General features: G+C 42.6%; 1 protein-coding gene across 1 annotated transcript in view; it reads right to left on the reverse strand.

Moving 5' to 3' along the window:
* Positions 1 to 19,491, reverse strand: part of gsg1l (gsg1-like) — a gene marked incomplete at its 3' end in the record, with an annotated part of 40,884 nt that extends 21,393 nt beyond the window's left edge. Inside the window, exon 1 of the mRNA XM_083778914.1 lies at positions 19,169 to 19,491. Coding sequence (XP_083635040.1) covers positions 19,169 to 19,457 — 289 coding nt within the window. The 5' untranslated portion in view covers positions 19,458 to 19,491. The remainder of the gene's footprint in view (positions 1 to 19,168) is intronic.
* Between the last annotated feature and the right edge of the window lie 3,144 nt (positions 19,492 to 22,635).

The following is a 22,635-nucleotide window of genomic DNA, read 5'->3' on the forward strand; positions in this document are numbered from 1 at the left end:
TGTGTGTGTGTGTGTGTGCGCGCACGCGTGTGAGAGGGAGGTAAACAGTCAGCAACACGTTAAATTTCTACTTCTACTAAAGAAGTCCATATCCATAAATTCTGGGACATAAATTGCGCAAAATACTGACGGCATCAGCCTGCTGCATCCTCCTAGCTGTTGTGTGCTAAGCTAAATCATCATACAGAACAGTCAACACGGCATTGACCAGGGTTGCCACATTGACTGAGAGGGAAACAAGCAACCAGGTCTATGAAAATGTTAACAGGCCAGATCAAGTCAGAAAATAAATCTAGAATAAGCAACAATATTGCTGACTGTCAAACATCATTGTCCAATGTTGTTTTACAGCAGTGGTTCTCAAACATTTTCATGTCATGGACCACTAATATTCTATATGTATATATATTTATATATATATATATATATTATATATATATAATATATAATATATATATTTACTATATATACACACCGGTATATATACAGTGTACACAAACCGTATATCTAGGTGTGCACCGAGATTTTTAGGCTATGAAAAGTGTGCCCTGGCTGGGACAAAAAAGGTTGAGTTAAGCGGTGCCCAAAAGGTAGATCACGATCTACCAGTAACGTCAGATCAGGGGTTTTGTCGGCCAGCGCCAAAAATGCTCCCGACAGCATAATCGGAGCAAATACCGGGCAGTGTGTATGAGCCATAACGTGTTGACTACACTACACTACACTAATAAGGACACATAATAATAACTAATAACCCATCCGTTACTACATGTGGAGTCAACTCCCGCAATTTCCTTCTTTCCATAGTGCGCGGCAAAGTAACTCTGGGATGAGCGGCCGCGAAATTCTAGTATATATATATATATATGGAAACAACCAACTGGGAAGAAAAATATATATTTGGGGTATTAAAGCTGCAACAAATATATGACCCTACACCTACACTACAGCATCTGTTTGCAATGCTGTGCAGAGTGAGGACAATAGCCCCATGCATCAAACAATGAGATGGTTTCTAGTTTTGTGATGAAGTTGCTGATGTTCGCTAATAGGTTATTGATTAAACTGCAGTCAGCTGGGCGAGGTCCGAGACCTAATACGGTTGCTGCGATTAACACAGATTTTGTCAATTTTTCAGGTGTCAATTATAGTATTTCACTGAAATGTGACAGTGCTTAACATTGTCACAGGTGAACTTGACGTTCGAACATTTTGTTTCCATTCAGACGGTCTTGACTAATTGAGTTGGATCAAATTTGACCAATAGTTTTCATGACATTGAGTTGAGAAACACTTCCTCTCACCAGAAGCGACTTATCAGCACTGTAAAGTTGGCCGAGTGGCTAAGGCTCCAAAAAGTGATAAAATCCAGCAATAGCATTTAGACTGAGGGTTTTATTTCTCCCCGAATCAGCAGTATTTACAGTGGAAGGCCTAACAGACCAACAAAAACACTGAAGGCTAGACTCACAAAAAAAGACAAAGTAAACTTAGCTTGAAAGCTTAAGAAACTGTATGAGGCCATAAACCCTTCCAAAAAGGGACCCCTAGCAGCTCTCCCTGGGTGTTACCTGCTTGTTGCCCAAGCCACTACTGACCCTCGGCATCCTGCAGCCTCCCTTTTATTTTGTAGGTGAGACCATACCAAGACACATAACTAATTGGTAACCACTTAACTCAAATAAGGCAAACTACGGCCCATGAGTTAATTTACACAATTATATACGGTTTTACTAAACCTATTACAAATACATTTCAGGCACCAAATCATTAACATACTGTAAGAGAACATATAACACAAGAGCTCTTGAAACAAAAGACAGACACCCCTCCTGTTCTATAGCACTTGGTATACCTTCCCCCACTCAATCAAGAGGATCACCAGTACTGCAGGAGAGCCAGGTGCCACACAATCAATTCAATTCAATTCAAAGGGCTTTATTGGCATGAGAAAACAATCACTAAACACAATTCCCAATCAACAGAAATGCTGTTAAAACCCATGCGCCATCTTTGTGTCCTTTTATAATTCATTGTTGGTACCAATAATAAAATAAGAATAACATGCAACACTAATGTCCAGTCACACAGTCCTCCAAGCCGGCTTGCTGTTAAATGGAAGCAGCTGTGTAGTAGTGTATGCCTGTTTGTTCCTCTTTAGTCTATAGGGCACGGGCTGCCCCGTGACAGGCACAGTCAACAAAAATAATTACAACGACAAGATTGACCAAGCTCTGGTCTTACACAGAAGCCATCCTGCTGTCTTTACAGTCAAAATAAGGGAAAAGTGTGGATCACTACAGTAGTCTGTGCTTTCCTCGGTCTATTCCCAACTGCATGAACACTACAGAATTAGTACAAATTAGAAGAAAAAAAAATCCACCAGGAGGATAGAAGTGTGTGTGATTTTTGGCAAAATGTTTAGGAAGCTACTCCTGAAAACTTTAGAAGCCAATCTTAGCCAATCAGGATGGATTATGAGAAATCAAACAAACCCGTCTTGATCACATGACTATGGAGATCATGTGTACCGATTTGCGTGGAATTTGGATAAAATCTGAAGGAGTATTAGAAAATGTGTTTTACATATGTCGGCCTCCTGGTGACACTGTATACAGAGCAGATGTGAAAAATTCCAGGCAAAGGTTTTTCCTTGGTCTCTAGGGATAGTGCATACAAGGTACATACAGATCTGTGCAGTTATAGGTAAAAACACTAATTGGCCAGTTATAGCGCCAGTTCAGTCAGGGAACCTCAGTGCACTTGCTGCTGCCTCAGCATCACGCTCTCATTCACATGATTCACTCAGCCAATCACACACTCACTCCATCTTCATACCGGCTACTTTAACCGGAGGTTTGCATTCCTCCTTCTTCCTTCCTTGCTTGCTGCTGTATACAAACCTGCTGCTCAGTGCTCACCCACCTCCACCCCAGCTAACACCTGTCGTTTTGGATCTACTGTTTAGGTACGGGGGATTCAGAGTCTCTATGGTCGGGACTGATGCGCTTGATCTGAGTACCTAAAAAGCAGATCCAATACATCGCCAAACCATAATAAATAGATTGCTCATCTTATATTCAATAAATATATATTCCATCCATTCTTGAGTTGTCCTGACTGAAACTCTCTCCCCATGCCTTCGGCCTGGTGGAGACAATTACCGGTAGTAATCTACCCATTCGTTTTGCAGAAACTAATGGGTGGATTGTCATGAAACTTGCAGAGCGTATTCATGCTACCTGGAGGATGAACTCTAACCATTTAATGATTCCATGACCTTTCCTCTAACGTCACCATCGGAACAGAATGTCAACTCTCATTTTATGCACTTAGTGAGATCACAGGACTCATGGCGGACTCATACGGTTTGTTCAAAGAGCAACACAGCCAGTGGGGCTTTTAGACTGAGTTATCAGCTGTTTTGTGTGCAGATATCATCCCTGGTTTTGGAATATGCAATGATTCATTCAAGTAAGAAATGACTTTCCAAGTGAATAAATGGCTTTTTGGGAATGACACCTCATATCTCATATTTGTGAGTGATTTATTGCCTTAAGGCAGGAGTAGTATGCAGAGCCAGTGCCTATCTTGACACAGTTCTTCACATTTCGACAGCAAATGAAATTCTGTATCTCCCGGTCAGAAAAAAAAACATGTTTCAGAGTGGCACAGACTTTGCTGGTCTACACGGGACAGATTAGGCAACTTGTTTCTGAGATGGAAAATTGAAACCCCCCCCCCCCCTCACCACTAATATGTTTTATACGGTAATAAAACATATGACGTTGCACTTGAAACTTGGCACATAAAAGGTAATTAAGGTCAATAAATGTATATAAAAACTTTAAATAATAAAAATAAATTAAATGAATTTGAATATATATATATATATATATATATATTATATATATGTATATATATACATTTTTATGTTTGGGTCAGCCCTACTTTGTTCTGCTACAAACATTTCACAAACTACATATCCATTGTGGAACACAATCTATAGTGTTCAAACAGCTTCTCGCATCGCCTTTAATTGAATTTGTAACTATAATTTTATTCATTCAAGTTTTTGCCCAGACATTTATCAAAATCTGAGCGAATAACATTAATAGCAGTGAAGCATGCAGGCAGCCAAGGATGCCCAGAATGATCCAGCCTGCCTGTCAGGCAGCCAGCCAGCCAGTGCCAAAAGTCATAGCAGCTTCCAACACCAAAACTGAGGCAGACGTGATAGTAATGTATTATGCATTTGTATATTACTAGTCCTTACCCGTTCTGAATATATGAACAGCAAATGATGTTCAGTGTGGGCAATGCAATGTAATAGATCACATTACTGATAGGGGGGGAATTGTTTACAGATGGTCTAACAACAACAGGGTTTATGTCCACCCGGACGGGGAATTGCCTTGGCAGCAGTTACAATCCTGTGCACTTTTATATCTGTTGGATGATCATAACATTATGAATACTTGTGATGGTGATGTTCAGTGTGAGCTGTCTTTCAGGTGCCTGTGCGCGTTGGCCGCGATGCTTTCCCAAAGAAGAAGTTTTGTCGACTGACGCAAGAGTAGCTAGTAGTATCAGGGTCCGAGTTGTTTTCCCCGTGTGGGTCTGTTACGCGGAAAAGTGTGTCCCAGTATTAATCTGTGTCCGTCCCAACATGCATTTCACTGGTGACCCGGAAGTGGACAGACAGACAGCGATTGGTGAATTTAGTAATGATGATACAATATGTAGTGTATAATGCAGAACTTTTATTTTATTTTATCAATTATCTAATGTAATCCTGGGTGCTACACTTCCTTTGCCAACCTGGGGGGCAGGAGACTGACCTCATGCTGCCTTCTATGCATGAGGAGTCCAAGCTGCTTCTTTTCAACTGACAGGGGAGAGTTTCTCCGGCCGGACATAGCGTGTGGAAGGAACGCGTTATTGTGACCAGTTCCTTTCACCTCCAGGAGGTAGTTTAGAGACCAGGATTACTGCATGTTTTTTATGAGGGTACCTATACTGTACCTACCCTATGGGACACGGGGAGAACATGCAACCTCCACACAGAAAGGCCCTTTCACCAACCCCGCCTCGGGTATGGGCACTGATGACACGGAGGAGAGAACACACCCCCAGCGTCCCCAGTGGTAATCGAACCCAGGACCTTCTAGCTGTGAGGCGACAGCACTACCGACTGTGCCACCGTGCGCTCATATGCAGAACATTCTTATCAAGTATTCAAATCAGGTGTGTTTGTGATCGCCATTTAACCACTTAAAACGGAGTACACTTTGTTGACTGGAGTACTCCAGGCGTCTATCCTTTGCCCTCCTTTTTTAAATCTCCAAGCTGAGTGGACATTTTAGCCAAATCTCTACCTATTTGGGCCGAATATTCGCCTGTCATGACATGTCCACAATAGGGACGCTAGGGTTCATGTGGTTCAGCCACACTGGACTCACACGCCTTAAGGAGAGCCAGTGAAGACACCATCATTTTGTTCCAGCATCATACCGGAGAGTGTACGAACGGAACTGAATGGAACCGTAAGGGGCAGGGCCCATTTACAGTGGTTGAAACAGTAGGTTGGTTCCATTTACAGTGGCATCGCTGTCAGCACTGATAGCCACTGACAAACCAATTCATCACAGCATGAGGAAGCTGCGTCATCCTCGTTAACGATGGACAGCCAAGGGTATGTATGTGCGTATGTGTTTGTGTGAATGAGAGACACTCCTTTCTCTCTGTCTGTTTCTCATGCACTCACTGTTGGGTTTCCTACCCAAACGCATTTGTGTGTCGTCACCACCTGCAAGTGAAGACGGAGCCCCCACCGGGAGGACATAAGCCTCTATCCTATCTTCCCGCCCAGCTGACAGGTGCCACCTGAGCCGTAGGAGCGCCTTGACAAATTTCACTGAACCAAATGGGTCCATTTGGTCCATTTGTGACCGAGGCTAAATGAAGTTCAGTCTTTTCGCTGGGTCTTTTTTTTCACAAGGAGGAGAAAAGCCTCTAGTGAATTTATTTCTACAGATTTCTGTTCCGTCTAAAATGTGTTAAAGCCACAATAGCAATCTGGTAATACCAGGCTAGATTTAGCTTAGATGACAAAGCTTAAATTGCCATGTAAATATGAAATAAATGTATTATTGTGCAACTGAAATATGAAATATGACCAGTTCCGTCGGGAATAATACTACGCTAATACTATTGCACTTATACCCTTTGCAGTTTTTATAATAACATAATGTTCTTATATTTTAAACTTCTTCTTCGTGGGTTTTCAACGTAGAAGCATCTGGGAGTACAGATCGATGAGGACCTGAGCTGGCACACGCATGTTACAACACTGTGTTCTAAGATACACCAACGTCTACACTTTCTCAGAAGACTTAGGCTTTTTGGAGTCAGTAGAAATATCATGTTGACCTTTTACAGAGCTAGTATATAGTCAATCCTAAGATACGGTATATCCAGCTGGTTTGGCAATCTAACTGTGAAATACAAGTCTCAAGTAAGTAGGCTAGCAAACATGGCTGGGAAGATCATGGGCATGTCCACCCCCCCCCCCCCCCATCACTCCCCAGGCCATCTTTGAACAAGCAGTGGTGAGACAGGCTCGGAATATTGTATCTGACCCCTTGCATGTACTGTATCGAGAGTACGAGCTAATGCCATCCGGTAGGAGGTATAGAACTCCACGATGTGTATATAATAGATTTAAACACTCTTTTGTTCCCCTGTCAACTAAAATGCTCAATCAGGGATTGCCGAATGCACTTTAATGACTATAGTTGCACTTTATCAAGGGAATGTGTGCAATGTCTCTGTTTTGTGTATGTGGGTGTTTCATGGTGTTTTTTCTTTTCGTATGTGAACGTGTCTGTTATTTGTATGCAGCTGTGACTCTGTCTCCAAGACAAATTTCTCCCAAGGGAGACAAATAAAGATAACCTTGAACCTTGAAGCAGCTTGAAAGAGGAACATTAACATGAATTTTCCAATGAATGGATGTCTGTTTTCATTCTAGCATATCAGAGATAACGCTCTCTGCTATCCACCAGCAGTTCAGAGAGTAAGGATTTGTGCCATGCTCAAGAAACCTCGACAAAAGATTTCTGCAGCCAGAAGACATTAGGCGGGTCATATTATGCTGAGGAGTATATTTTGGTTTTGCCAGGGCACCCAGCAAACCAGAAAAAAAGTCCTCCCCTCTCATGTTCCACTTGTACGCACTCAGAGTAGAGCTCCTTGAATTTAAAAAAGGTTTGAGAACCCCTTTTTGGATGTAATGGACCAGCCAGGGGATTATGGGGATTTTTGATCTTTGGACCATTTTGCTAGTCTAGGTTGCCTCTGGGTAGAAGACAGTAGAGTTATGGAATTGACATAAAAAATTGTAAATGCAGCTTTGCCTTGAATAAACAAACAATGAGCGACACCCACAGCCACATTACTGAAGGGAGCGAGAACAACGATCTGGTACCATCAACTTATAAAACAAACATGGGTACATTCTCCTTCTACAGCACTGCCACCCAAGTGTGGAACGCCCTGACCCCTTCCCTCAAACAATGGCCCAAGGGAGAGGAAATGATCCCTTTTTACACCCCCATCTTTTTTCTTCCACTCATATACAGTAGTGTTATATATTTTGTGATGATATGGAATTTTGTTGCTATTTCATGTCATATGATGTGTGCGAATTGAATACATAGGACAGGATATGATTGAGAGGGAGGTCGAGGGTTAAGTGAAAAAAAGTGACGCCTACTCTTCCTTCTGGAGATGCATTCAACAATAAAGGCTTTCATTATTATTATCATTGACGATTACCAGGGAAAGAAAACTAAGAGCAGCTGGCAGCCGTTGCTAGGCTACAGGTAAGGTAAATAAAGTGGATGCATTCAGTGTGGAGTGCTATTTCTGGAGATAATTGCACTCTCAGCCAATCACAATGCACGGTCGGAAATAACTGTGGCGTAATATTAAAGCACATACTGTACTGTACTGTATGCCTTAAAATAGTCTTTTAAAATATGCATCGCTAACTAGAGAGCAAATTGCTTTGTTGGGATGTCATCTCCACTTCCATTAGACATAGGCCATTTATCAGTATTGTGATGCTTCCCTCAATGACACATGCACAACATAGAGTATATATGAATAGAGAAGACACCCGAGTTCTCCTCCCATCCACTTGCATTAAGTTGCTCAAAAGCGCATGAGGCGATTTCACTCCTCCTTCCTGGTAGGAACAGAGTGCATTCTGGGACGGATTGCAATGGTGAGTGGCCCCAAACATATGAACGCGCTGCCGTTGAACACGCACGAGCGTCGTCCGTCGTGAACGTGTACAATGATAGTCAACGGACAGCGCGTTCATGTGTTTGGGGCCAGGCTGCAATACCTTCATTCGGCCACTATGTCCATTTCGCCTCAGGGTTTCCTCTGGGTGCCTTCTCTATTCATATATACTCTAAGATGCACAACAAACAAGACGTACTGTAGAGAGTCTGGTAAGGCTGTTGAAGACGTACTGTAGAGAGTCTGTTAAGGCTGTTGCCTCCATGTCCAATCTTGAACTAGCAGTTACTGTGCACTCAGTGGTGAAAGGTAACTAAGTACATTTACTTAATACTAGGTACTGTACCTAAGAACAATTTTGCGGTATCTATTCTGTACTTTACCTGAGTATTTCCAAATTCTAATACTTACTTCCACTGACCACTACATCTCCGATCCAAATATTGTACTTTTACTCCACTACATTTATTTGACAGCTTTTTGTTACTAGTTACTTTGTATGTGTGTACGTATGTGGATAATTAGTATTAAAAAACATACATTAATCACTTCAGCTATATACATTTAGGCCATTTGAATGGCCTAAATTGAATGAATCAATTGTGATCTTGTATTTCTGCTATTTTTAAAATATTTGGTTCGGTTGCATTTGTACACTCTCTCTGAGGACAACGCTCCACACATCCCAAACTCTTCTCCCTTCTGGCTCCAAAACTATGGAATGCACTTCCCATTACAATCAGAACTGCAGATTCACTCCCAATCTTCCACCGCAGTCTGAAAACACACCTCTTCAGACTCCATCTTAGCCCTCCTACAGGCGTATGCACAGGCTCAACTTATGTAACTTAAATAGCACTTTATGTAGACATAGCACTCTATAGTGTATGCACAAGTTTCCTTAGATTTCCTTCACTTACGAATGATCCATGATGACTTTTTTATGTTTTGATCACTCTGGATTAAGAGCGTCTGCTAAATGCCTAAATTGTTGAAGACGCTAGCTTGCTAATAGGGATGGGGGGACATGTCTGAGGTTAGGAGCAGTATAAATCTACTGTGTGTTTTCATGAGAGCAACTCATAACTAAATAATACTGTGAGAAAGACAAAGGTGAATGTCGTGCCTGTGTAGCACCCTCCACGTGCTCATCCATCATATAGCATGGTAGGTAGCATAGTGTCACGGACGCTAGAGTTTACAATATCCCTGGAGAGTCCAACCATAGTGTTTGTGTGTGCGTGTGCCGTGTGCGTGCACACGCCTGCCCTTGTCTGTCTACTGTTATGAGGATGAAGTGTCCACTCATCGAAAGTAAGGTGATGATAATACATCTGTTGGCAGTCCTCACAGCCACAAAAGACTATTTTAGGGTCTGGGACATAGCTTTAGAGATATTAAACGTAATGGGTTAGAGTCTAACCCATTACGTTTACATTTACATTTGTTGGTCTAACCGTTAGACCAACAAATGTAATCAATGGGCAAAGTTATGGCCGTGTGACTATATGGGTGTGTTCGTGCAATGGAATACAGATCTACATTCCATTGCCGTTACCATTCAAACTGAGGGTAGAAACTCATTAAGTAAATAAAGTAGGTGGTCCGTTTGAGAACAAAGGTGTTTTATATAAGTATTTATATTTTATATAAATATTAATTGTAACAGACACTATTCAAATTTAATTTTAGCTTTAACAAGATTTCCCCCTCCGGGTTATGGGATATAGCCTACTGTTAAACCAGTAAGATTTTGTGCACAAAACCTCCTGTTTTTGTTTTCCAACCATGCATTTCCCAATAAAAGCCAATATACTAATTTGTTGACTGGGGTACGCTACGAGTCTATACACGTTGCCCCCTGAAGCTTTCCCTCTACATAAAAAATATCCTCATCAAAAATACCCATCTAATCTCAGCTAGACAGCAGATCTGGTATTGTCATTGAATGTTCGCCTATTATGCATTGCATAGTCAAAATTGGGATGCTAGGGTACATTTGGTTTAAGTGTGTTGTGGGACCTTAGTGCTCTGACATTGGAAATGTGTATGGGGATATAACAGTAATGAGTGAGCAACAGGATACACAGAGAAAATGTCCACGATCAATACGGTACTGAGAAATAGTACGGTGATACTCAGCCGTGTCTAATTTCTCAGCACAGCCCTTCCCAGTATTGACAAACTGGGCAGCTCGTGGGCATGTCGACTATAGCGTGGTGATGCTCCGTCTTCCCTCGGGCCAAATGGAAAAGGACAGATATTTATGCATTAGTGATTCACAAGAACACTATTTGTTCTTGTAAACAACAAGATTCACTGACATGTGTTCAGTATGCATTAGATTACGCCCTAACCTGATTCTTGAGATTCCCCATTAACTTTCACTTCACCGGGGCTTCACTTCGTGGCTGTCTGGCATTACAGATTACATCGTGGATCTTCTGTAGTGGAATAGTCATTTAACTCCTTAAAACCTCACAGCGCATCACTTCGTGCTACGCTGAGTGCTTGTACTTTGACCCAATGGGTAGAAGTATAACAAAGAAACACTGTCCATAGCAACGTGTGTGGTGTTATACACGCTGCACATATAGCCCACAGCCCTGTACAAGTACGACCCTTATCTCAGCAGATGAAAGCCCGTGGCCACGGGTCACAGATCACTGGACACTGCAGTGTGCCATAACTCAGGCTCTCTCCTGTCTTAACCAGCAGGCTGGATCATCCATAACCCACGTTGAACACCCACGCCCTCAGCCTAGACAGCAGGCATGCAAAGAGAGGGCCCTTCCTCACCACGGCTCATACTAGATAAAGAAATACACTGTCTTACACGGTGTACACAGTCAAAATCCTCTGTGTTAATTTAATCCTCTGCGCGTAGACGTGGAACCAAATGGACCCTTGCGGATCTGTAACTCTGAGAGTGTACAAATGGAACCAAATGGACCCTCACAGGTCTTCCGATATAAATATTTCATACTGGATGTATACTCCGCTCTTCTCAAGTCCATTGGCAAACATGGCAAGCACCACAACCCACATAGGTTGGTAGGACGCTCTGATTGGTTCAGAAACTTCAGACCGGTGTTTCATGTTGAAACCATCTGAAACTTCAAAATAAAATGATCACCATTTCCGTTTCCCTACACCTTTAACAGGGACTCGAACATTGCAAAGAATTAAAATCACTAAACAGCAACAATAACCAATCTGCAAGCTCACAACACGTCACATTGCGAGCTTGTAGATCTGATATTATTTTGTCATACAATTGAATATATCACAGTCAGAAATCAGGACTTAACTTGGACCGAAATAATTAAAAACAGCTCTGGTCTGATGCTACTGGTTCAGCCACTTTTTCAACAGCTTGTCATTTTGAATAATGTCCTATATTTCTGAGGACGAGTCACTTTTATATGGGCTTCTAGTTTATCTGATCTGGGTTCTGTTGATTTGCAGTCCATGGCATGTTGACATTGTTCTCACAATGGAAATTTGCAATTCCTTCCCTGCATACTGAATAATGTGGAGGTAGGGACTAGGTAGGGACATAAAACTGCAGTAAAGGTCAGACATCAGACGTCAGCAGTAATGAAAGGAGTTTTGTTCTTATTTGACAGAAGGCCAACAGAATAAGGAGCTTTAGTATATCGATATGATTGATTTGTGATCATACATTGCATAGTCTTATTGATTCACAAAGACAACGAGGAAATGTTCATTGTTATGCAGTCATTCTGTGAACCATAAAAGGTCAGGTGTTCTGGTTCCTTGGTGCCCAGATAAACTCCTGTGTCTCCTCAGCTGAGACTTAAAGGATACTGTCTCCGACCACCAAACCTTTCGTCGGAAAGATCGGACTTACATTTTTTCTCCGAAGTAGAGTTCGGAGAGTCACATCATCTGGGAGTGCAGCTTTCAGAACAAAAATTCGGAGGAATGCGTTTCAGAGGTTGCGAGTGACGTCATGTTGTAGTTGTACCGGAGCTTTCCGACGAGAAGTTCGATGGTCGGAGACAGTATGGACTGCCCTTTAAACCGCAGCAGAGCTAGATTATCATTTCCACATTTGGTGATTTGTGAAAGTGACTATTTGTGACAGAAAGAGTTACAGAGTCCAGTGAATGTTTTTTCAAGGCTGTCTACTAAAAACGTAGGGCAGCCAGTTTATCAGGGGAGCTATCACTAAAACTAATTAGAGGTGAGTGTGTAAAGCGGTGTGTGTGCTGTAATAATGTAAACGTGCCAAGTCAAATGGCGAGCCTGGCAGCCGATTAGACCTGAATCCAAAATGTAATTAAAGAGTGACTCGGCTCGTCAGGGACCTTATGACTCCTCAAACATCACAATTAGTATTCCTAGACCTTGATCACTCAGGATTGCTGAAAGAATGCAATAACATAAAATAGCCCCTGGTCAGATCTTGAGTGTGCAGTTAATTTCCATTGCAATAATATTTTCTATGCTCTAGGCCAGGGGTTCTCAACCTGTGGGTCACGACCCCCCGAGGGGTCGCCAAAGTATTTTGGGGGGGTCCCAAAATTATATATATATATAAAAAAAAGAAAATTAAGAGTACATAGTATGTCGTGCATGCATAAACTTTCCATATCTGGTTTCAATATTCATTTATGATATATTTTCTCTATTGTTAAGGTTATTTTTGCAGTCAGTTGGTACTGATGGTGGAGAGCCCCCCCTGATCAGCTCAATTAAACAGATTTCTATACAGGCTCCCGGACGACTCTGACGCGAGTTTAATCACTCTCCACGGGAGAGCAGATACTCGTTCCCACGGTGCAGCTGCACACATCAGAAAGACAACTTCAGTGCAGTCAGGCGGCGGAGAGTCAACCCAGTGTATTTATGACGCAGCTTGCAAATCAATAGAATGTGAACGTGCTGTAGTCTGCATGCACAACTTAGAACTGTGGACTCATGTGACACAGTTTCTCATTGTAGCTGCTCACATCTCATTGCTATAGTGCTACTGTTTGGCTGATATTTCGATTGTTATTTGACTTTGTTAACGAGATTGATACTGCAGCTTTTGCTGCCACAAATGCTGGAGATGTCACTCTCCATTTTTCTATATATATTTTAGGTTCATGGTCTAGTCTAGTGAGTCATGTGACAATGACTGTCAAACAAGTTTTTTGTGTGTTTAATTCACTGTACCGTGCAAATAAAGTAACCTACAGGCTGCTGCTCAAAGGTCGCAGCGATATCAATTTGACTGCTTATCACTGTAGCTGGATAATAAATGTTAATTACAATAAGAGTGTTTATTGACTTTCTGTAAATCTCGCAAAAAATTGCCCCCTCTCTCTCTCTCTTACACACACATGCACGCACGCAAGCGCGCACACGCATGCACGTGCACACACACACACACACACACACACACACACACACACACACACACACACACACACACACACACACACACACACACACACACACACACAGTATACGCACTCAATCACACAGGCACTCAACACTTAATCTCTGTCTTTCCCTCTGTTTGTTCCTGTGTGCCATCAAACCACCTCTGATGTCACCCAAAGGTTGAATGTGTGTGCTTGTGTGTATGTGAGAGAGAGAGAAAAAGAGACGGAACTAGAAAAAGTGCCCTTCTGGGCACAGGTCTCCACCAGGATAGGAATGTAGGACATTGCAGCTTGCCTTCATCTGGTGGTTGGATAAAAGGCCAACAAAAGTAAATTAGAGGTAAAACACTTTTCGGCCAGTTATAGCGCCAACTTGAAACTGAGTTGAAATTGTTCATGTGGGAATGTGCGTGCACAATTTCACGGAAATCACGCGATGTGTTCATGATTTGCAGCATTTTGTTTGAAACTGAGCACTCCTGTGAACTTTGGAAGCCAATCTTAACCAATCAGGATGGAGTCTGAGAAATCTGAAAGACCCGTTTCGTTGAATGGCTCTAGAGAGACTAGCTGTGTACCAATTTGCGCGATGTTTGGACAAAATATGTAGGTGTACTGTGCAAAAACTTGTTTTGCACAAAGCGGCCTCCTGGTGGCGCTATAACAGGCCGTTGTGGAAATTTTGGGGCAGAGGTTCATCGTTGGCATCCAGGGAGTGTGTGTGCAAAATTTGGCATCGACCGGGTTGTTTTGCACAAAGCGGCCTCCTGGTGGCGCTATAACAGGCCGTTCTGGAAAGTTTGGGGCAGAGGTTCATCGTTGGCATCCAGGGAGTGTGTGTGCAAAATTTGGCATCGACCGGGTTAACGGTGGCCGAGATTAGCTGCTCACGGACACACGGACGGACGGACGGACACACACACACATGGACGGACGGACGGAGTGCAAAACATACTCTCCCCCCATGCCTTCGGCCTGGTGGAGACAAAGAGAGAGACTAAGTGCATGCATGTGTTCAGGTATGGGGGGGGGTGTCCAGTGAATGAATGAAACTGAAACAGAAACAGGCAGAGACAAACATCAACAGAGATAGAGTGAGAGAGAGAGACAGAGAGTGAGAGAGAGAAAGAGAGAGACAGAGAGTGAAAGAGAGGGAGGAAAAGATTGAGATGAGAGGAAAGTGAGAGAGATAATGTCATTAAACAGCATGGTGGTGAGTGTGAGAGTGGAACAGCTCTTTCATCTGCTCATCCACAGAAAGATGCACGCTGCAGGAGCGACAACACAGACTTCCAGACAGTGTATAGTCACTGGAAGCTCACCGACAATATCATTAAGCCTAATTTATGCTCCACCGCGGGACACTGTCGGAAATAGCAGACCTACAAGCTCACAACGTTGTGGGAGCTTGCAGGTTGCCTATTCTCGGCCCTGTGACACCGGCGCACGACGAAGTATGACTGTGCTTTTCGAACGCTGACATCATTACTAGTATTTACTACCACAGCTGGACAATTTATGATCATAAAGTAGCGGAAACAACACTGTTAACAGCTATCGAACCAATATGCGGCTGAAATAATGTGTCCAGGTCATTTCCGTGACAATCTAATTCACTACCATGCAGGAGCATAATTCAAGCAATCAAAGCAGCACAACGTAACGCTTCTTTCTCACACTGAAGGATATTCAAATTAGTGAAAAATGTGTTCTCCAGTGATCCCAAATGAACCATCTTAGGCCCTGTCCATACATAGCCGATTATTTTTGTATAAACGTAGCTTTTTGTGTTTGGGCGATCGCCCACACGCAAATGTGTTTTTGGCCCATAACAGCACATCTTTGTTCATGCGTCCCCGTGTGGACAAGATTAACGGACGTTTTGGCTGGCTCTGCCTTAGCTACGTTGTTGTGTAGACGCAGAGGTTGTCAAAAATGAAAAAGCTAAGTTTATAAAAAATACCTGTGTTGGTGTATGAAGCCTTAACCGACGATCAACAACGCGGAAAATAACTACAAGCTCACAACGTGTCACATTGTAGATCTGTTATTTTCGCCCCATAATAAGGATGCTATAGGTTCATGACTGTGGTTAAAATGTATAGGTTTCTATGTCTATGTTATTAAGAGGTTACTGCCACTGGTATGCCTTTGCACAAAATATTAAACCAGGCTCTCTTTATCTGCAATTATGCATGCCAATTTTAGATAGGCTACTGCTCCACCCATTTTGGGTGGGAACCCGTTTTGGTGTTAGCATCATGTCATGCTTTAGCTATTGAAAAATAGCAGATCTATAAAATAGTGGCGCGCTACGAGCTTGTAGGTCTGCTATTTTTGAAAAATCGAAGAACGACTGACATAGAAACATAGCTTTTTCAGAAAACTGTCAAGATGTAGAAGACATTTTTAGAATCTGATCTCAGGTCAGAATGGGTTAAGAGTGACTCAGAATATGAGTGTTGCCCTTCTTTCCACACCAGTGAGAAATGTCCCATTCACTGTTGTCTGTCACCTTCATCCATAACTTAGCCCTGGCTCCTTCCTTCCATTATAGGCCAAGTGTGGTCAGCCAGCAGGGACACAATATAATACGGCAGGTTGTATTACTAGCTGCTTGGGCACAGCTTGACTGAATATAAATATAGAGCAGATGGTTTACCACACATCCTTATCTATTACAGTATACACACCCAAAATGACCATGCCTGAACAAAAACATAAGCAAAACACCTGATATTGTAGCAAAAACACTCAAGGTTACTTGAATACAGCTAAATGTGGCCTGCTTTAAACCACATGGACCTTAACTCGCCAATTCTGGACATGTCATAACTCATACAGTAACATACAAGTAAGACGCGCAAACGCGGGAAGCGAACGCAGCTCGTAAATTGCAATAACAACAATTAGAATAAATTACGTACTTTTTTTTTCTTTTTAGTTAGTCATTTTTTTTAAGTTTTCTACTGTGTGTGTGTGTGTGTGTGTGTGTGTGTGTGTGTGTGTGTGTGTGTGTGTGTGTGTGTGTGTGTGTGTGCTACAGCTGCGACCTCTGGTGGCGGGCGGGTGGTGTCACAGCGGGACAGACAGACAGACAGACAGACACACACACAGACAGACACACAGACATGATCTGCAGGGTCTCATAGTTAGTGCTCATTGCGTTCGCAACAAACAATCTGCAAAACTGGGCGAACAAGCTCTACAAGGATATATATCTTGTAAATTGGCTATTTTTGCTGTATAGATTTTATGCAGAAAGGAAAATGAAAATGAAAAGTGCAGACCCCTGTGGGAACCTATAGCATTAATTAAACCTCTCACAAATTGGACAAATAATTAATTGCTTTTTAGTATAAACTGTCTATTATTCCTAAAATTTGACAACTTTAGGGTGAGATGTCTATATATATATTTAATGACCCCACCCCTAAATAAATAAATAAATATATAATTATCTACTTACAGATACCATCTATATGCATCCTTCAGGCCATACAGTACTAGTAGTAAGGAGTGCAGCTTATTAATGCATCCTTCACTCTATAGTAAGTTTAGTTAGACGAGATGCTCCACAGTGGGCAGCAAAATCCCTGAGTGGAGTCCATTTTTACACTGACAGATATTATGCTCTTAAAATATGTAGCACGCGCCCCTGCCAAATGATAACTCTGGGGACATTTTAAGAGGCGTTTGAAAACTAATCTTTTCAAGTTAACCTCCAATCCACTGTACCAGCCCACATGTATCCTCATTTAACTTGGCTTTGTGATTTGGCTTCACTGCTATTCTTTATACTTGTCTTAACCACTTTAAACCATCTATACTTATAGTCAAAGCGGACCTGAGTTGCAAGTAGTGTATTTTTCCCCGCTCTACACCAAATCTCTTCAACGAGTTCTACGTTCTACAAGTTCACAAAATGAGTTGTGTTATGATCCGTTGTGAGCTTGTAGATCGGCTATTTTTGCGGCGAACATTCCCCGAAGAGTAGGGATGCTGTAGCTAGGGTTCAAGTGGTTAATGCAATGAAGTACCTCGAGCTATAAAGTCCAGTCTTTCAAGAGTGGAGAATGTAATATTAGACAGCGAGGAACAGAGAACTCTCTCTTTCTACTGTTGCACTGTGACTGGCTGTGAAGTTGCACAGGTTTACAGTATAGCATGTGGGCTCAGACAATCCTCTGTTTTGATATCCCCCCATATATGGTCATCCATTTGTATTGGCGGCGCCGGTGGGGATATGTTTTATCCCTGCTTCTGGTCAGAATGAATTACATGTGCATGCATTTCCTTGTCTTGTTTGATTAGCCAATATAATGAAACATGTACGTTAACATGAATCCCTATTTCGCTATTCGTCATTGGACAAAGTACTGTACTATTAAGAATTAAATGATTAAGAAAATGTTTGTTTGTTAGTTTTTTTACAAATCAAACGCTTTACACAATAATAACATATCCCTCTCTGGTTGTTTATGACAGATGGCAGATGTGTCCCCAGACTGCTGCATCCCAGTAGCCTCCTTAACACCTCCCAGGGACAGATGTGTCCCCAGACTGCTGCATCCCAGTAGCCTCCTTAACACCTCCCAGGGACAGGGTATCAATCATTAGCTTGGCTGCAGAGCTGCGGGGAAGCCTGCTGTCCTGTCCACAAATCACTGCACTGCCTCAGGTAGGCCTATCAGTGGCAATAGTGGTGTCGACAATAGATTGTATGGTGAATGATGAGAATGTAATAGCCAGCTGGTTGGCATTTCGCTGAAGTCAGCAAAAACTAAGAGAGATCACGGGCTTATTTATAATGCATAATTGGGGTTTGCCTGTATTTATCCGTGCGCCAAGACACGCGCAAGGCAAGGCATGCATGAATATGTAGCCTCATGTGCTACATGAGGAGGAGTAAATTACTGTATGAAATACCAAAAAACATATACATGGAAGAATATACCATGGAGGAATAAAATAACTTTGTGAGCTTAGAGCAATAAACGGGGTGGCACTTTTACGCACGTGGATAAACGGCGATTTTACGCACTGTAATCCTACAAATGGAACCACACGGACCACGAGGTTCTGTAACTCTGACTGCGTTTCACGCCACGGGTCCAACCGTCCAAATGTAACCAAATGGACCCATTTCGTACCATGTGTGCACTCTCAGAGAGATAGGGTAACTTGAAAATAAAAAAGGTTTGAGAACCACTGTCCTAGCGTGGACTCGAGTATCATACATAGTGCCATCATGGTAAATCAGTGTCATACATATTCTGAGGAATACCGGGAGACTGACACTCAGTATTTGGGTTTAATGGGTTATGATCAAAATAAGAATGGTGTAAATTGATTTTGCAATAGTCTCTAGACTAGAGTTACATCATGGACCCGGCCGTTTGGGAAACGGGGTCCGGCCGGGCGGGGGGCACCCCCACCGAAGATCTCACCGGACTCACCTGTCCCGTGGATGTTCTCCTCGCACGAGTACCAGATGCCGGTGTGGAAGTGGCGTAAGTAGAAGCGGTCGTCGCCGGTCTCCCAGCTGTAGTGCACCTTGCTCTGGTCCGTCTCGTTGACGCCGTAGTCGATGCAGTTGTGCTTGCGCTGCTTATTGCAGGTGGGCTTGGGGACGCGCTGGGTGCCCTCGCACCAGTACGTGGTGACGAAGGCGGTGGTGGAGAAGAGCAGCGCCACCAGGTTGAGGAAGACGGAGAGCAACGCGCGACACTTGCGCGTCGTCTTCATCGTGCGAGACGCGTGGGGGGAAAGTTCATGAAACTATACGGATGGAAGAGGACTATATAAAAAGGCGCACGCGGGGGACGGGGGACGGTGGGGAGACGCGTGTTTCTGCTTCTCTCTCTCTCTCTCTCTCTCTCTCTCTCTCTCTCTCTCTCGTCGTCTCTCTCGGTTAAATAATGAACGCCGACGAGGCTTAAAAAGCGGTCCAATTACCGTCTACTTCACATCACATCTTCGGGCGCGTGTGAGGAGTGCGCCACGATCCAGCGACGGGTTCACAGTGTTCACTGTGGCTGTCGATACATCGCACTGTTGCCTCTCTCTCTCTCTCTCTCTCTCTCTCTCTCTCAAGCTCTCGCGCTCTCTCTCTCTCTCACACACAGACACACACACACACACACACACACACACACACACACACACACACACACACACACACACACACACACACTCTCTCTCTCTCTCTCTCTCTCTCTCTCGCTCAATCTCTCTCACGGACGCACGCACGGACGCACGCACGCACGCACACACACGCGCACACACACACACACACACACACACACACACACACACACACACACACCTTTCTGGCATAGAGGGATTCGGCAAAACATATCGCTGTCAAATTGTCTCACATACTTGAATTCACTTTTCAGTTTCCACGTTTGGAATTTTGCCCGCGTTCATTAGAGAGAGGAGACTCAGGAGAGAGAGAGATTTAACAGGTATATGGGCTTTAACACTAAAATATGTGACTCGATCTGTAACCACTTGACACATCGCAGCAGCCCACTTAAAGCTCTTCTCATCTGTAACCTGTTTTTTATTTTCGAAGTTATGCGGCTGCCTATAATACTGTAATATGCCCAAAATAGCATATTCATAGCAAAGCAATTCATATAGCAAGTAGGCTACTCTACACATTTAATGTGAAAGCATCAAGTTTCAACAGTCTTGTGCATGTGCATTAATAGCACTATTCTTCATTAGCAAGCTTTTTTTAATCAGCGAATGTTAACACGGCGTAGAAGTTGCACTGTCTGTCTTTTCATTAAACTATAGGATTCGAATAAGTCACAGTCCTCCATTCGCTTTCATCTGATAGGACTGCAGATCAGCTGCGTATAGTATGCATCCCAAAACTGGTCTTCTCTCCTCCCTTAACGCCACTCAGACACTATTAGATTACATAGATGACAGAATGACAGAATGAAGTGAGGCAAGGAGAAGGAAATTAGGTTTGGGGTTAGATTCTTTCAGTGCTCCAGCATCACAGATGAGATGCCAGTTGTTGACAGCATCAAACGAAACTATGTGCTCTATGTATGGGTTACAGCATGAGGGCTACTCAACCTAGGATGGCTCAGGGGCCACTCAGCAAAATACCAAAAGTCCAAGGGCCGCAAGCCCAAATAATGTTGGTCCTATATTGGATTTTTTTTGTCCGTGATTTTGACACATTGTGAGTTGTCTAAAAATTGAGGAAACACACAGAAAATTGACTACATTTCCATCTAGGAAAGGCCAAACCTCATTGAACAAAATGATTGTCATGACATGGAATGATTATTAATAAAATTAAGTTACAAAATTAGGCTTTTATTCACAAAATGTGATGAGAACATGAACAGACTACTTAGAGAAACAGATAGGTTGTTATTGATTACAACATGACTTAATAATCAATACAATAAAATAAAATCTTGCACATAATAGAAATGGCATGGCTCCAATGTGGTACTTGAGTGGGATCACAGCCTTGACTTCCATTGTAAAACACAAAATTCTGTGGCCTATACACTGTCACTGGCAGTGTGCATACAATATGTGTTGCTGATCAGTCCAGCAGTTTGCAAGACTATAGCTCTGGACAGACAGACAAATGCTATGCTAGTGCGAGGGTGAGTCTGGAGCTCTGAAACTGCTGGACCAATTAGCATCAATCGTTTTGTGCATGTGATTGTGATAACAAATGGAGCCATTAAATGGCTCCACATAGTCCTAACATTTTTAGGACTATATCAAAGAGAGCAGACTTTGATTCTGACCGTTTCATGATTCGTACCCTGTTTGTGTAAGGACAGCTCACCCTTATTTTCTTTCACAAGCCTGTACCACTTGGAAATTATTTTCTTTCGTTATTTTTCATTTTTTAGTTTTTATATTATATAGTTGTTACACTGTATTGTATGTAAGTCTGTCGTGTTGTCGTTGTGTCTGTCAGAAAAGAGAAAACCCTCAAAATAAATTATGAAAAAAAGCAATGAGATAACCCGGTGTTGGATTACTATGCAATTTTCACACTGTATTGAAATTAATGGAAACAAACAGCTGCCTGGAAGGGCAGCGTTGGATCAGGGGGTAGAGTAGCCATATGGTAATCGCAAGGTTGCCAGTTCGAACCCAGGCTCCCCCAGAGTTAGTGTCAAAGTGTCCTTGAGCAAGACACTGAACTTGAAATTGTTCCTGATGTGCTGGTAGGTGCCTTGCATGCATGGTTTCCACCACCATCGGTGTATGAATGTGTGTGTGAATGGGTGATAATGCACAATCTTTGCAAAGCGTCTTGGAAAAATGCACCATTTACCAAGTTAGGAAAACACATTGGGAAATCAAAAATCAAAACAGCGTCTCCCTTGCTGTTTTTTCCTGATAGCAGCTCCTCACCAATACACGTGAGAGTTCCTATACTTTCTTCAAATTGATTTCTCCTCCACTATTGCCACAGGAGGCAACATCCATTAAAAATATTAAAGAAATACAAATAATAACATCTAGTAAAAGTCCTGGCATTGCCCTGAGCTGTAGACCCATAGACAGAGGCATGATAAGGTTTAATTCAGTTTGCAAGGTTTACTGTAATTCACAATTTGCGTCCTCACTTTCGTCTTCATTGGGAAATCAAAAATAAAAACAGCGTCTCCCTTGCTGTTTTTTCCTGATAGCAGCTCCTCACCAATACAGGTGAGAGTTCCTATACTTTCTTCAAATTGATTTCTCCTCCACTATTGCCACAGGACAGGAGGCACCATCCATTAAAAATATTAAAGAAATACAAATAATAACATTTAGTAAAAGTCCTGGCATTGCCCTGAGCTGTAGACCCATAGACAGAGGCATGATAAGGTTTAATTCAGTTTGCAAGGTTTACTGTAATTCACAATTTGCGTCCTCACTTTCG

Source organism: Protomyctophum parallelum (genome assembly GCF_964188405.1).
Source record: "Protomyctophum parallelum genome assembly, chromosome: 13".
Classification (NCBI taxonomy): domain Eukaryota; kingdom Metazoa; phylum Chordata; class Actinopteri; order Myctophiformes; family Myctophidae; genus Protomyctophum; species Protomyctophum parallelum.